Below are 16,841 nucleotides of genomic sequence, written 5' to 3' on the forward strand. Positions count from 1 at the left end.
TCTAATTTCTTTCGAAAATACGCAGAAAATGCAAATAAAAGTTTAAAAAACAAGAACTCCGTAGGCTATCGAGTGAAACTTCCCCTCGGCATTTAGTTTGACATTCCACTTATTACGTCCACTATAAATAAAAAGACATATCAAGAAGCATAATAAAATGTAGTTGTTGAACCCGCACTCTGGATACCTTTTAATTTTTACACCAAAATTCGACATTTGGCAGGTGACATATTCGTGATCGCATATATTTCGCATGTTATTCAAAAAAGACAAAAGACAAACGGAATTTGGGTGATATTTCGTGCAATATCGTTGCTGAAGGTGTACATGAATTAAACAGCACTCAAACGAAAAACACAATTAGAAAGAAGATCTTACTAGTTTTATTGAAAGCCATTTGATGATGTCTAGTCAACTTCTTTTGAAAAATATCTTCAATGAAGGCTTTCTTCTTCTCTTGATAAAGGAGCCTATAGCAGGCAGTCTCTCTCCCAAATAAATCACCTAGATTAGAGTCAACTACTAACAATTCCCTTCATTATATACGTTCGTATTGTTCGCATATACTGCCATTTGAAACAATTGAATGTTGGGATGCGCAATAAACACCGCGGGAATTTTAAGAAAATTACAGACCAACGTCCGAAAGTCCGAATTTAGCGTACGAAAGTCAAGTAAAAGGTGTCAATTTTGAACGTACGAGAGTGCGAATTGTACGAAAGTCGAGGACCGCCTGTACAGTAAAACTTCGATTTTACGTAGTTAGACGGACCAAAATATGGGCATTGTGTAAATTCAAAGTGTGTAAAATCAAGGGTTGGTATTGGGAAGGAGTATAGTTTTCAGGATAAAAATTGCCCTTTCTTATTAGAACACTTCCAACACTTTTGTAAAGCTCTGATTTATGGGGATATACAAAAACTATTTCTTTTTTATACAATAACTCATTTTGGGTGAGAAAATCTTTGATCTTACTTTGTTGCAAATCCTTCTCAAATATTTTATTTGCAACTGATAATGTTTGCAATGTAGCCTTCACTAATCTCTGAATGTGCGTAACAAAAATTGTGCAAATGCCTGGAGGGTTCTTTTATACCACTATAGAAAGGATTAACACTTTATTAGCTTTTGGAGGAGGAGAGGGGCCACTCTTGTGTTTGAGCAGACCAACCTTTGGCAATGTCTTTCTGTGTCACAAGGCGGCCATACAGGTCCGAAATGAGCACTGACGTCATTTCTCGGTGAGAGGGCTTGTGGTCCATTGCGAGCTCAATGGCAAACCTGATGAGCTGGTGGATGAGGAAAAAGAAATACATATTAGCAATCAACTACACAGAACTGCTCCTTCACTCTAGATAAGATTACACAAGCTGCAAAAATATGTATGTTCTTACAAAATGTAATTCATTCCAGGGAGGTGGGGTCTTTTATGCAATAAAAGTTAGCTAATTGAAAGCTAATTAATGGGACATATTCAATGGAATGGGTGTAAAAGTGTAAAGTGCATTGACTAAAAGATTTAAGTTTTATTCTGACACTTGTGAGAAAAGCCCGTTTTGAAATTCTTGGAAAAAATTAGAAATTCATCAAGTATTTTGAATCTTTAATCATATCTCTCTCTTAAAGATGTCCTCGCAGGCATATACATACACACGCTATCAAACCTACAAATACAGAGCAAACTCTAATCATTGCCTCAAGATATCAAGCTTGGACTAAAATTTATGGTATTCTCTGAAGAACAGCCTAATGGTCTATTTAACATCCATAATATGAATACTGGTGGCACACTAAGAATATCCTTAAAGAGATTCTGCCACAATTTTTAATGACAAATATCATGGTCATCCGACATAGTGCTTCCAGATAGTATAGTAAAATATGTGGTAATTTTACAACATTGTATGACGAAAAAAGGCCACAATCCATTTCCTCATTAGCAGGAATGGTGAGGAAGGGTGAATATCATGCCATCATTGAGGCAATGCAAGCTATTACAGTAAACTCTCAACTATGTGAAGCAGGATATTAAGAAATTTTCGATAATATGAAGTAAAACTGTGGTCCCAACCTATGGTAAATACATGAGACTATTTGATAATACTAAGTTTTGAAAATACGAAATGCTTTGAAATTACAAACATCAGGCTCGATTCCCATGAGCAAATGAAATTCATTTATACGAACAACAGCAAAAATATTGTCAACAAAACAAATTATTATTATAGCAAAAATTTCTACAAGTCAACCATAAAGTTGGGTGGCAACAGAAAATCAGAAAATATATAAAGACAAAAATATAAAATACGAAGTACCAGCTTGGTAAATAGGTTTTACCGCACACAAAAATATCCAAAAACCAAAATAAAAAACATAAAATACTAGGTACAAAAACTTTTTTGGAAAAGCCCTCAAAATCCATTTTTACACAATACGTAACATACAAGAATACATGGAGACCAAAGCAAAAAACATGAAACACCAAATTCAAAAATTAAATGCATGGAAAAGTCCTCGGAAATCAATTATATTTAACCTAGTCTTGAATATCTTGGCATAAGTTGGGAAGGGCTCAAAAAAAGTTTCCTCTGGTAAACCATTCCAATCCTCCATCCCCCGATGTAGGAAGGAAAATTTTAGTCTATTTGACAGCTGCCTTGGGGCCTTAATCTTATAATTATGATCCTTCCTCACCAGATAACTTGGTCTTTTAACCGCTTTGCCAGGACCTGCCACACAGGATCACCACTGTAAGTTTTAAATATACACTTCAAGCGGGCTTTCTTCCTCCTTAACACGTTCCGTGCTCATGACGTAGCGTCTACGTCATGGCAGCCACTACCCAGTGACTGATGACGTAGACGCTACGTCATGATTCCCTTTTGCGTTATATTCCGCCCTGAGCGCCAGCCACCGCTGTTAGGGTATGGGAGAGGGTCAGTCACCACTCTTCGCCTGTTTGCCGTGCGGAAAGCTCCGAAAAAATTTTTTTATTGATTTTTTCTGTGTTTTTCTATTTTACCCGGTTTTGCTCTACAAGGACGTCTTTGGGGGTGGCTTTTTACAATGTATTTTTTGATTACTTTCTTTTTATAATGCCAAAAACAGTTGTATATTCTCACAATTGTTCTTGTACCTTAAAAAAAACTTTTGCAAATATTCAAAGCGAAATAATAAAAAGATACTTTTACATTTGACGAGGATAGGTAATTACTTTATTACAAGGTATTTTATCTTTCTTTATGACTTTTAACGCAATGATTAGATTGTGTTTATTTAATTGGTTTTTACAAGAAGGAATACAGATATTTTTCCCTTATTGTTACTTTCATTTTTAACGTCAATTAACGCTATCGTGGTAAATTGCTAAGCTGGTTGCCTAATTTCGGACATACTTCAGGTGTGTGTATTTTTATCCTTACGATAACAATAAATGCTTCCGTTCTTATACTTTTAAAGTTTCAGAGTGAATTTTATTTGCTGTGATTTCATCATGGCAAAATTTGTTGTTATCCCTATGTTTATTTGCTGCTATGCATGAAATAATATATTTGCATAAATTTTACAATAACTTCAGTAAAGTCCTGGTTACACATTGCAATTTATTTTTACTATTTACATTTCATGCACAATAGCTAGACTTCCCCATCCTTATGTTCACTAGCATTTGAATTAAAGACTCATTACTTGATTTTTTCCATAATATCCGAAATACTTACAAGCATTCTATTTGGCATCCTCCCCAACAAAAAAATGCCTAAGAGAACAATTTCCACTAACCCAGTCACATACCGCCGAACTCGGAGAAACTGATCCGGCCCGAGGATATATACATCCGAGGATATAAAATGGGCAATACGTGTCCTGAAGGAAATTTACTAGATGGAAATATTTAACCATAGAAGAATTTCCCCACTTTTTGGCCTTATTTTTCGTGCTAGAATTATCCAAATCTCCCGTATCTCCAATAATTGAAAAGCTTGATCTTTATATGACTTGCATTGCTTCAGGAGAGAGAAGTCGCTTGATCAATTCATGTCAATTCTCCAAGTCCTTCAAATCAACAAGAACCTATCTACTTTCTCTGATTCTAACACTCCTCTGGCCCACTGATTATTCAAAATTAGCCCCATATAGACGCATTCAAGGAAACAATGGAAAAAGTAGTGAACCGCTCACGTGACCTAAGTTTGGAAGAGTCTATGATTCCATGGAGAGCTAGGCTGGGATATAGTGAATATATGAGGGGAAAGCGCTACAGGTACGCAATGAAGTTGTATATGTTGACGGAAGCAAAGGGTTTGGCGCTGCAGGTCCTCCAACGCAGAAGTGTCTGGAAAAGGGCAGTCGGAGAAGATGGTAAACAAATGATGGAGGATCATTTTGACTGAAGCTAATCCTTTCATATTGATAACTTTTCTAACAGTGTAGCCAGTTCTAGATGCCATCCAAATGGGAAACCTAACTTGACGGGGACACTGAGGAGAGGCAAAAAAAGTTATTCCTCTTTTGGTGCTCTGCTACGAATTAAAGAAAGGTGTGGTGGTGGAGGCCTTTCATGAGGATAAAATATCATAAGGTGGAAGGATAAGAGGGAAGTGCGGATGATCAGCGCTGAATTCAGTGCAAATAAATGAACGAATCTACGAAAAGACAAGGGTGCACGCAAAGAAAGCCTCAGGTGGTGGTTGAAAATAGCAATTAAAATTGTGGCATCGATCATTGGGATCTAATGATGTCTGACTTTCCCATTGAAAGAAAATTCATCAAATGGTACTAAAAATTGGGAATCCACCTACTGAAATCACTGTTGCTGAAACGTAATTTTTATTCAAAGAAAATTTTTGAAAAATTCCTCTCATCGACTTTCTAATTCCAGTTATAGAATCTCTTATTACAATATCTGTACCTTCGATCCCTTTGAGGAGAAAGTCATCCTAGCCTGCCTCAACCAAAACCAAGGGCTTCTTAGGACATTTCCCCGATTATATGAAAACCACGATAGACAGAAAAGACGAAAACAGAAGAGATGTAGGCAGTGCTTCAAGAAGAATGTCCACCAGGATACATCATATTATAGCCCCACCTGCCTATCTGATCCTCGATTGTGTCTTGACTGTTTCCAGAAGTATCACAAGAATTTGTGATGCAGAAAATTATTTACCCAGCGGGAAAAAATTATTTTTTAATGTTTACCTTTTATATTTTCTATTTCAATATTTATTAAAAAACATATTATTTTATGCGAAGTATTTAGTGACTGAAAAATTATTCTAAAAATGCTGGTCAATTTTTGATTTGTAAAACAATATGTTTCATTGCAACAATTCTTCTTTTATACAAATTTTCCCTTTCATTCATAAAACCAATGTATATCATTATAAAATCTTATCCAGAGGATATCATATCGTTCATAATAATTTTTCCACCAAAGGGAGCAACACTTTTGCTGGAAATATTGGTAATATTCGCAATATTTTCTTTTGAGCAATAAAACATTTAAAATCGTATTTGAATGTATCATTTCCAGATTATAAAAATAATGCTTGCTGCATTACTATTTCCATTAGTTTTTTTTAGAAAGTGATAAAGTCTGAACGGGTTTTCGCTACAGTACTGACAAAGAGCAAAGAAATGTGGGAAACATGTAGGTGTGTTGCGGGAAGGTATCAAAAGTTTGACAGGATACTTAGAAAATTTAAATTTCAAATTTTTAACAAATAAAGGGTTATTTAAAAAAAAAAGTGTGAAAACATGTAGCAAGCATCACAAATCATAAGATCACGTCGTTAAAATAATAATAAAAAAATACAAATTTTTGCCAAAAAGTCAGCCACAGGGCATTTTCTTCAAAAAACGGTCAGCACGGAATGTGTTAACTAAAGATTTCCAGCCCAGCATTTTTAACATCTCCATGACACTTGCCTTCCTTCTGAAATTTCCCAATACAAATCTAGCTGCTAATATCTGAACTTTTGTTTATTGCTTGATCTCCCCATTCAGATGAGGATCCCAAACTGAAGAACAGAATTCTAGAATAGGCCTAACAAAGGTTTTACACGCAAATTCCTTGGTTTTTTTGCAGCTTTTTTCCAGCTGGCATAAGTAGGTAAAAAATCAGCACTTCCAATTGTGGTCCATTAAAAGTGTGAAAACTAAATGATAGTGCAACTTAGGAGGGAAAGGGCTCGCCTAAAAACTTATGGTGGGAATCGAGGGAAAGTAGGAGTTCTGTAAAAATATTGTGGATGACACAATACTTACGTTCCTACTTGTAAACATCGCTTCGACAATACTTAGTAGTTAAACACATTAAGAAGGTAACGTGGGGTATTTCTTACACTCCTACTTAAACCTTGTATAATTAAATCATACCAAAAAAATGTTACTGGTCCACAATATTGCTCAAATTTCAATGTTCTTGTGGGTTAATAGGCGACCTCGTGACAACACTTTTCAAATCAACAGTTGGAAATATGAGGAAGGAATCGAATTAAGTCACTCAATGATAGAGGAATTACTCTTCATTTCAAAGCTTCATTATAGAGACAACGTAACATTTTGGAGGGGGAAAAGGTCGGAGAAAATACTACCGTTGTCAACAACGAGAGGTAGTAAGGATATCACCAATGACATGGGCAAAATGGCTCCTCTATTGCCATTTTAAAGGGGATTTGATGAATCTGTGCATTAAGCGTTCTCGTTAGCACCTTGCTATCTATCTGCGAGGGAGGCAGCATCTGGCTCTCTTTTGTCCTGGAAGTGCTGAATTGTACGGAATGGGCTAGAACTAAATTCATGAGAGAATATGCGAAGGGCCTCAGTCGGTGCTTAGCAAGAGTCTAAGCAACAAACAGGAGAGAAAAAGCAGTGGCCAGGAATAGACATAACAGCAGTGACAACGAAATTGAAAGTGAGGAGGAGTTTCTTAAACATTGAGCTCTATTTATCACCAAATTATTTTGCAGGCTACTCTCAATGAAGAGGCACTTCCAAATCTCACCATGAACTTTCTTCTAGCACTCCTCCCCTTTCCCCATTCCGAGAGATCTTTCTTCCCAAAGCCTTTGTTTACTCTCTCCTACCGCCTTTTGCTGACCTTCCTGACACCCAACTTACACATCCCCAACTTCCCTCCCGTTGGAGATGGAGCTTGAGTGCATCGTAAAAAACAAAACACCAACACAGCCCCCTAACGTAGTTTCGGGCAAGGCTGAAGGCCCATATCCCTCTTCCTCCCGTCCCCTGCATCTCTCTCATCCTGCCCCCACTCCACCCCTTGACCAGGCAACAACCATCCCACTCTTACCTACCCCACCCTTTTGAATGTTTTGTGGCTTTGGAGAAGGACACAGTTCATCTCTCCCGGCAACAGTGACTAGTTTCCAACTGGAGAGAGGCTGGAGAAATATTTTTCATTATCCGGGAAACGAAGAGGGAAACTTTGTTTTCCACATTCATTTGATTGGCTACGACACATGTTTTGTCATTTCTTGGCACATTTTTAGTCTATCCTAGCTCCCCTGAGACTTGGTAGATTAACATCCCCCCCCCCCCCCCCCATTCCGTTCACCCAAAGGCAAGGCTAGGCTGCCTGCCACGCTAATCCCATAATTGACCCTGATCATTTTAGCCAAGTTAGATTGGGGAAAACTAAACGAAACACCAACATTTTTAAATTAATTTCTTATCTCCATGCAATAGAAGAATTAGCATCTGATTAATATTTGTACAGATTGAACCAAAACCTAATGTCAATCTGAAATTATGAGCTTAATTTGTGGTTTCTTTAAACTACAATAAACAAGATAAACAAACTTAAATGATGCGATGTGAAATACGTGACATTTTGGGCTCATTATTTTCTAAATGTCGTGTAGATTTGTAATTTGGTTTACTTTCCTGAACTCTTCAAAATCATACCTCAATATGTCGGTCTTAGCCACCAAAAACATTTTAATGAGGCCACTAAAGACAAATAGGGCAGTGGGAACAAAAGCAAACATTTTCTTGCGACTTGTTCAAAAAGGTTTGAAATTATGAAAGTCGATATAACGAAGTGCCCATTTTCCGGTCCCGCTGATTTCGTATAATCGAGAGTTTACTGTACCAGCAAAACTAAATAAAATGAGCACCTCAACTTGTAAGCACCACTAAAGTTTGTAGATTCCAGAACAAATCCTCAAGTCTGCCGACAACCGTGTTTACTTGTGTAAGCTGCACCCTCACGTATCCCACGCATCCCCATTTTTGGGCCGGCTCGTGAGAGGGGGAAAAAACTTCCCAATGCTTTTCGGGTGCGGTCATTATTCTCATTATTCGTTGCTTAATCAATAAATTTAGGTTTCCATGGTTAATAAGGTTAAATGATGTTAGAAATGTAATTCCTGCAAAGGTCTCCCAGTTTCAACGCTAAACTCTGGAGAAATAAAAAATAAGAATTTAAGGGAAAATGGAACGTGGCTTACATTAAAATTTGGAGGATTCGTGCAAGCCACATTTTTTCACGGGCATTTCCGGAAAAAAGGTGCACGGCTTCTATGGGTAAATACGGTAACAAAGAACCATGAAACAAAAGAAGATCACCACAACGCTCACTCACCATGAATCTCTTACTACGGCAGTTCAATTCATCGAGGGAGAGGGCTGCTTCAGCTGTGTCCCCATGCTCAAAGTACTCGAGGATAATGGGTTCCACAGCTTTCTGCAATGGATTCACATATGGAAATGAAAAACTACAATATCACCTTGACTGATGAAGGAGAAGTCACATTATAAACAGCTGAGCATACCTGCAGCTGCTCGTCTGTCATTTCAGGTATTATCGTCTTCAGTTCCACATCTGCCTCCGTGTCACTGTCGTAATTAGGATCTCTCATGTCAACGTCATCTTCCCAAAGCTCTGAACCCAATTTACCCCAAACACCTTTGCCACCAGCACCACCTGAAACAAGGAACAGGCAGGCACCATTCAACAGGGGTTCACCACCACCTCTAACACCTACACAAGAGTTTCAGCCACAAAGTCATCCCATCAGGATGTTATTATCAGGGAATTTATAAGGGACTCTGGCTTTTAATCGGACCCACCAAAGAATGGGTTTGAGTTTGGGAAGAAAGAGGACATATGACTCTTGCAGTGTGCCCCCAAGGAAAGGATAAACCCAAGGACATGAGATTAAATTTTACAGTCAGCCATCATGTCTTTCATTTTAAATAAATTTTAAACAACTTGTCCCCTTTAAGTGGGTCATCTTACTGGATTGAGAAATTCAACATTATCAAAACTAAAACCATCCACACATCAGAAGGCCAGCAGAAGAGCTCGATTCTTTGACAAAGATACTTCTTAACAATATTTACGTAATTGGATGCCAGTATCTAACGGCTATACACATGATGCCCAGTCGACAATTAGTTTCTTAAATCAGTCTTGATTATGTATATCCTAAAAGTGCATTGACGTGGTTGTTGCAGAATCTGAAATATCAATTCCCTTACATTTAAAAAAATTTTCAAGTTCCTAGCAACTTTTTTCCTGACCCTCTAAAAAAGGATAATATTTGTAAAACACCAATATTTGAAAGCTGTATTTATCTTGCAGGGACAAGATTTTGTATCCAAGATCCTACCTTCCTTCATAGATATGTAACACTCACATACGAGGAGTTTAATGGGGAAAAAGTAAAAAAAGAAGCCTGGTGAAGTTGCTTTAGGCTAGAAGCATACTCACGAATAAAATATAATGTGGAATTCAAGGCTTTCCCAGTTATGACGGAAATGCTCTGATATCCCTCCAAAATTCAACTCGTTATCACTGCTCTACCATCCTATGAGTGGTTTGATGCACTCCCAGTCAATTCTCCTGCCCCAGCTAATCTTTTTACACCCACATATTTCTCTTTTACACCTGTAATGTTGGCTATGCAAAATGTGTTACTCATTTGTTCATGCTATGCATCTCTCACTTATTTCAGCAATATACAGGGGATTACACCATGACGGCATCAGTCTCCCCTCAATTTGCCATGTGACTAGTTTATTTCTCACGGACATTACAGTGGCGACGAGGATGCAGTGAGTGCAATTTTATTGAGTTTTTTTGTGCCAGGGAAGGATAGTTAGGAGTACCACGAGGATTGGCTCTCACAATATTTCACTGTCCATGACATATAAAACAAGCACAAAGAGAAAAAGAAGGCCATACTTCTGTGACTTGAGAAGTGCCGTATGTGTGTGTGTGTGTGTTTGTGTGCATGTGTAAATGCGAACCTGAGAGGCCCAGTGATCTTGAGTCAGAAGAACTGTGTAAAATATTACATGACTGCTTCTGTCAGAAAACATCGGTGGTCACTGAAAGGCGCAAGTTCAGGAAGTGTGTGCAGTTAGAGGGCGAAAATGTGTTTGTGAATTCGCCGCTCAACTGTGGAGGGAATCCCGCTACTGAAATTATGGAGTTTTTCGGGATAAGGTCATGAGGGACCAGCTAGTGCTGGGCCCTAAGGATGGAAATATCATGCAGGCCCTTTACCTTAACGAGGATTCCATCCTTTTCGATGGAGCAGTGGAGTTGGTGGGGACTCAGGCAAAGGCTTCAAAGACTGTTACCAAGATTTCTGTTATCAAGATTGGTCCTTGATTCACCAGCTAGTGCATTAAAAATCCTTATGACAAAATCAGTCCCAGGATCTCCGGTGTACAGTATTCGGTCTGATTAGACGAAAATGCAAAGAGATTATTTCTGTACAATCCGTGATGAATTTCAGCAAAGACAACAAAGAAGTGAGTCCAACATACGAATCAAACACGTTAATGGTTACCCTACCATTGTGAACGACCTAAAACACTTGCAAAGATCCCGCCAACAAAGTTAACAGCTTTATACTAAAATGTTAGGGGCCTAAGATCTTAGTTGGCAAACTTAAGAATCAGTGCAATTAACTTGGACAGTGATATTTTGTTTTTAATGGAAATAAATCTTTCAAGTGACATAAATGACTTGGAATTGGGTTTCATGGACTTCAAGGTAAACAAGCTAAAGTTACAGTTGGTTGCGTATACATACCACCTAACTCACCAGCTACCTCGTACACTGCTCACTGTGAGTGCTTGGAACGTATTGCCTATCCTCACCAAAGTGTAAAAATTCTTGTTTTTGGCGATTATAACCTACCGAACCTAACTTGGCCGACAGATTAAAATAGGAACTGTTTAACTTCCTGTGCTCAACCCCTTGTGGACTCTATGGATTTTCTTAATCTTAGTCAAATTAATAGTGTGGTTTCCTATTTTTTAATTGTCTAAATCTAAAGATTATTCTTCCTGGAGTATGTATTTCACGCCTTTAGATTTTTAAATGACGATATTTATTTTTCACAATTAAATGAAAAGTGAAAATTTTTAAGCCCGAGAAAACGCGATGGCTAAGTATGAATGCTGGAAAAAGCCTGCGTGGCATCATTCTGGTTCCCCCTGCCACCATGTAAGGCCACCTTGGTGCAAGGCTAAGAGCACCTCTATGATGCAGGCTGCTATCAGTTAGCGCTTGGCTTAAATAAGGCTTATTAATACCCTATCAAACGAAGGAAACTTTCCGACCATAGGCATATTTAATAGGTATTATTAAGAAATGTTTCCCTGAGCTCTGTGTCTCATGCATGCATTGGTAATCTCCTACGATGTGAAACTCCCGACTACTCATATAGGATCCAGGTCCATATGACGTGATCAGCCTTGACGTCATATCTCTGCTCACCCGGGTGCCGCTGACTGACACACTCAGGCTCCTGAAGGAAAAATTTGATGGAGCAGCAGTGAAACTGTTTCACCACCTATTTCAAATACGACGGAGTTTTACAAACATACTGATGGGGTGGCAATGGGATCTCCACTCTCTCCTGTGATTGCCTATTTCTTCATGGAAGATTTCAAAGAAAAGGCTCTCTTATCTGCTCCTCTAAGACCTAAGTGTTTCTTCTGTTACGTAGACAACACTTTCATCGTATGGCCCCATGGACCCAATGCTTTGAAGCCCTTCCTAGATAACATGAATGGTCAACATCCGAACATCGAATTCACCCTGGAGACGGAGAAAAACCAAAGGATTCCCTTCCTTGACATCCTCATCCACCGCAAGGAACATGGTACGGTGGGCCACAGCATTTACAGGAAGCCGAAGCCCTAAAAAGGGCCTTTAAACACAAGACATGATGACTGGGGAAGAACACCAGCAGCCGATTGCCAGGGCTGGCATGCCCTACCTATCCACCGTTTCAGGAAAAATCGCCAGAATCCTCAAGAGGCATGGAATTGAAGCCTATTTTCGCCCACCGCCTAAACTAAGAGGACAACTCATGATGGCAAAGGACCCTTGTGGACTTCAGACTCTGGTTATCGACCAGACACCATGGACATGCAGCCTGGTATACTAGGGAGAGAGAGGCAGACAAGGAGGAGGAGGAAACAAAATTAAAAGAACACCATAGACATTTCAGACTTGGGCAGCCTGAAAGATCGGCTGTGGCCGACCATGCCATCTGTTGGGAGAAGACCAAGGTCCTTTGTCGGATAGACAAATTTTGGGCAAGACTGGCAAGGGAGGCCATTGAAATTTGTCTCAACACCACCATGAAACGTGACACTGGCTACACACTGAGCGCCTCATGGAAACTGGTGCTGAGGAGCATTCGTGAGGAAGGAGGAAAAATGCGGAAATTTCTCGACCAATCACATAACTCCTTCCCCGGTTGATACCGCCGTCATCTGTGTATAAGGAGGACGATTTTCAAGATTCGACATGCCCTGATGACGATGGACAACTTGTTCATCGAAATGTAGGCCGAGATGGAGTTGGAGAACCTGACCCAGTGGAAATCCTGAGTAACCTTCCACAATTCTATATGCTGGGAAAGCCAGCGATCATTCTTCGTAAACCATTAGTAAAAGTTAAATCTACTACCTCACATTTGTTTGATGTATGTTCAGGAGTTACTCAGGGTTCTCACCTTGGGCCAGTTCTATTTTTGATTTTTATAAATGACATTAGCTCTGCCATCTCTCCTATCCCATATTTAATACATGCCTATGACATTAAAATATTTACTGTAGTGAAGAACCCACAGGAATGTCACAAACTTAATGAATATTTGTTGAAAATTAGTGATTGGTGTGGTTAAAATTTCATGACCATAAATATAAAATAAATGTAGTGCAATCTCCTTCCATCATAAAAAATTTCCCATTATATTAATCCATCAATGGTGAATTTATTCCTAGAGCAGATGTAATTAAAGACTTCGCGCTTCTTATTGATGAATGCTTAACTTTTAGTTACAATATCTCATATCTTGTTAGCAACTCTTTATGCATGTTAGGCTTTATTACTAGGATTACTAATGCATTTAAAGACATTAATATGTTAAGATACTTATACATATGTATCATTAGTCCGTCCCATTTTAGAGTATGATTCCATTGTTTGGAATCCACATTATAAAATTTATTTTAATAGCTTAGAAAATGTTCAAAAGAAATTTTTCAGAATTGTAAATTACTATGCTGTATTATAAACACATGGTATCCCAAATGCAGAAACAATGCAGATACTGAATTTTAATCCACTTCGTGTTCAACAAAATCTTGCTGAATTGTTTTCCTGTATAATCTATGCAATGACTTTATTAACTGTCCATCCCTACTTCAATTGATCCCATTTAACCCTTTCGTGCCGTTGAGGGAAATTCTTCCTCAATACGAGTCTCTTGAAAGTTTTCTTTACTCCCCTGTACGAAGCTTTTTCGTGTCGACTGAAGGCAGTGGTTCCCTCCCAAACCATTTTTGGACCCAACTCAGTGGGGCGCCGATCCCTTTCCTCGGCCTCCGTCCCAGACCCTAGAAGGATTAAAAGCCCTTTCCTAGCACGAGTCCGCGGTCAACTGGCTAAAATATTAATGCAAAATATATGCAAATATTTGTTGTTCACATATATTTTTTTACATTCGAAATGAATTTTGTGTTTTTTTACTGAGCGTGCAGAAATTTTAAACGAAGTTTTGACGTAGAACTAGACTGATTTAGTATATTTACTAGTTGTTCTATAACTCCATTGATATTTACGTTAGAATTTTGTTTCAAATTTCCATGTGGTCAGCAAAAAAAGGAGAATTCATTTAAAGCATTGGATTTCAAAAGTAAGCAACAAATATTTTTTTGGAAAACACACTGCAAATAGCAGTAGTTGACCGCATGGAGAGGATAGGAAAGGGTCGACCTGAGTGGCCGAAGAAGTGACTGGGCTAGTGCTAAGGCGGATCACGACGGGCGACCACATCCTTGGGTCTATTGTGTCCGCCACGGTCACTTTTTTCGACCTGTGCCGCACAGGCACGGCATTCGTTGGTTAGGGTAGGAAAATTCACGCCGCACAGGTGTGGAATTCGTTGTTTATGGAAGAAAATCCTCGCCGCACAAGTGAGGCATTCGACGTGAAAGGGTTAATGCCACATTTTCCACCACCAGAAGCAAGTAATTATTCTATGTTGAATACTGTGAGAGAAATTTCACTTTTAATTCACCACTAACTACGATCCCTCAACTATACAATTCCCTTATTGGAAATACTGATATTTTCAGCGATAAACATTCCATCTTTAAGAGGAAGTGTATTTTATCATTGTCGAATACTGTCTGACCTCACGTTATTTGTTCAATATCTTTTGTTTTAATATTATTAATATTTTAGTGCTCCTTTTCTCATGTAATACTTATTATTTTAAGAATATTTTATTAATTATTAAGAGTTATATCGAAAGAAATGTGCATGTTCTGTTCTAAATTGGGTATATGCCCGTAACAAACATTATTACTATTATATCACAAATATTAGTGCTCATAGAGAGAAGCAATGTGGACGCGTATGTTCAAGGCCGAGGGGACATTCATGTGGCAGCGGAAGGGCAGTGCGACGAGAGGGAGAGCCTGGACAATGCTTAGGTCCAATTGGTCATGGGAGGAGGTGGTAACAGAAATGGGAGAACCTAAGAAAGAGTGATAAAGAGGAGTGCTGTTGCTGTGAGAGTGAGGGTCACTGGAGAGGCATTTGCAGGTTTAGAGGTTCCAGATATGACATCTGCAAAAAGGTTGGGCACCTGAGAGCTAAGTGTCCCAGATATAGAGACAAAGAAGGCTGCTTATCATCAAAGTATCTGTGGAAGCATCAGCGTGACTAGCGATAAGGACCAAGTGAGAGTCTGGAATTTTTTTTACGGAAGGGATGAAGACTTGCCGATGTACCATATGAGGGAGAGAGACAGAAATGATGAGGGCCATTGGATGGTGAAGTTGATGTGGAGGGAAGGGACATTTTGATGGAGATCATTGCAAAGTCTGCAATTTTGGCCGTGTCTGATGAGACCTACAGGGCAAAATTTTACGAAACTACAATACTGAGTACAACTGTAAGACTGCAATCTTACTCAAATGCACTAACAGAGCCTAAGGGTACCATTTCAGTGATGGTGATGATTGGGGAGTGAGTCCACGGTTGACGTTATTCGTAGTAGAAAATGGTGGACTGCCATAGCCAGGAAGGGACTGGTTTCTGGTGCTAAAAGTTTGTGAGCCAGTAAACAGATTGAAAATTTATATGCCGACTAAGGTAGATGAGATTTGAGATGTCATTGGGAATTATGGAATGGGGGTTTACGTCAAATGAAAGGGAAAACTTTGAAGCTGTATATGAAAAAGAATGGTTAACCCACATTTTGTCATTCTCAAGCCTTAGCTTTTGCCTTGAATAAGGTGCAAGGAAATTGAGAGATTAATGACTTAAGGGGTTCTGTATCCTGTTAAATTTAGTGAATGGCAACTCCATTTGTACCTGTGAGTAAGGCAAATTGATTCGTTAGATTATGTAGAGATTTTAAGGTTACCATAAATCCACAATTAGAAGTAGAGTATTATCCAAATTGAGACTTACGATGGAAGTACGCTGCACAAGGTTTCAGAATGAGAGGAAGGAGTACCTGGCAGATCTGAATGACTGTAGGAACAGGCCAGAAAGATGGCACATGGAGGAGGAAAGTGAAGCGGAGGAGGTTAATCTTCGGCCACGGATCTTAGATTCGGAGATCGAAAGATGGATGATCAGGCATTGATCAACCAGTTAGCCTGAGGGTTGCAAGCTCTAGGGGATGGGTAAGACAAAATTTGTGATGAGTATGGCATGAGATTTAATCACAAAAAGATGAAATTAATGCCGTTTCGTAATGAATCACTAGCAATGAATGTGATATTCATGATGGTCAAAACCTTGGGCGGTTAGGAGCTTATGATAGGATCACTGCAAAGAGTTCTAGGCCAATTCTAGTGAAGAGTCTAATCTGAAGTGTAGTGCTTTACGATGTGGAAACATAGATATGTATCTAGGAAGGAGGACAAAAGAAGGCTGGAGGCATTCAAGATGTGGGAATGGAGAAGTGGATGGAGACGAGGAGAATGAATTATCAAGTGTTGGACATAGTGGGTAAAGAGAGGCAGCTTCTACATGAGATAGGGAGGAGACGGAAGGTTTGCATGAAGTGAGTACTGACAAGGGGAGACCACGTACCTTGCTCCACCTTTTTCAATGCCATATTTTTGATGGTATTCGGAATGGCGAGCACATCTCAGAACTGCTAGTGGTTCCATTGTATGGGCCTCAGTTTGCCTGTAATTAATTAATTTTCATGCGGTATTTTTAACAAGCGTTATATAATCCCAAAATAATGCATTTCGTTACAGATGGGTCGGTTGGTAAAGTGGTGAGCATCTTTGGCTCTCACCCAGGGGGCCTGGGTTCGAGG

At 39.0% G+C, this 16,841-nt stretch overlaps 1 protein-coding gene across 2 annotated transcripts in view; it reads right to left on the minus strand.

Moving 5' to 3' along the window:
- LOC124155452 (programmed cell death protein 4) overlaps positions 1-16,841 on the minus strand; it is a 41,324-nt gene that overhangs the window by 21,073 nt on the left and 3,410 nt on the right. For both annotated transcript variants that reach the window (XM_046529272.1, XM_046529273.1), the window contains exons 2-4: positions 8,793-8,944; positions 8,603-8,704; positions 1,172-1,289 (exon numbers count right to left, since the gene is read on the minus strand). In XM_046529272.1, the coding sequence (XP_046385228.1) occupies positions 1,172-1,289; positions 8,603-8,704; positions 8,793-8,944 (372 nt within the window). The remainder of the gene's footprint in view (positions 1-1,171; positions 1,290-8,602; positions 8,705-8,792; positions 8,945-16,841) is intronic.

The sequence above is a fragment of the Ischnura elegans genome, chromosome 3 (genome assembly GCF_921293095.1).
Source record: "Ischnura elegans chromosome 3, ioIscEleg1.1, whole genome shotgun sequence".
In the NCBI taxonomy this organism is placed as follows: Eukaryota; Metazoa; Arthropoda; class Insecta; order Odonata; family Coenagrionidae; genus Ischnura; species Ischnura elegans.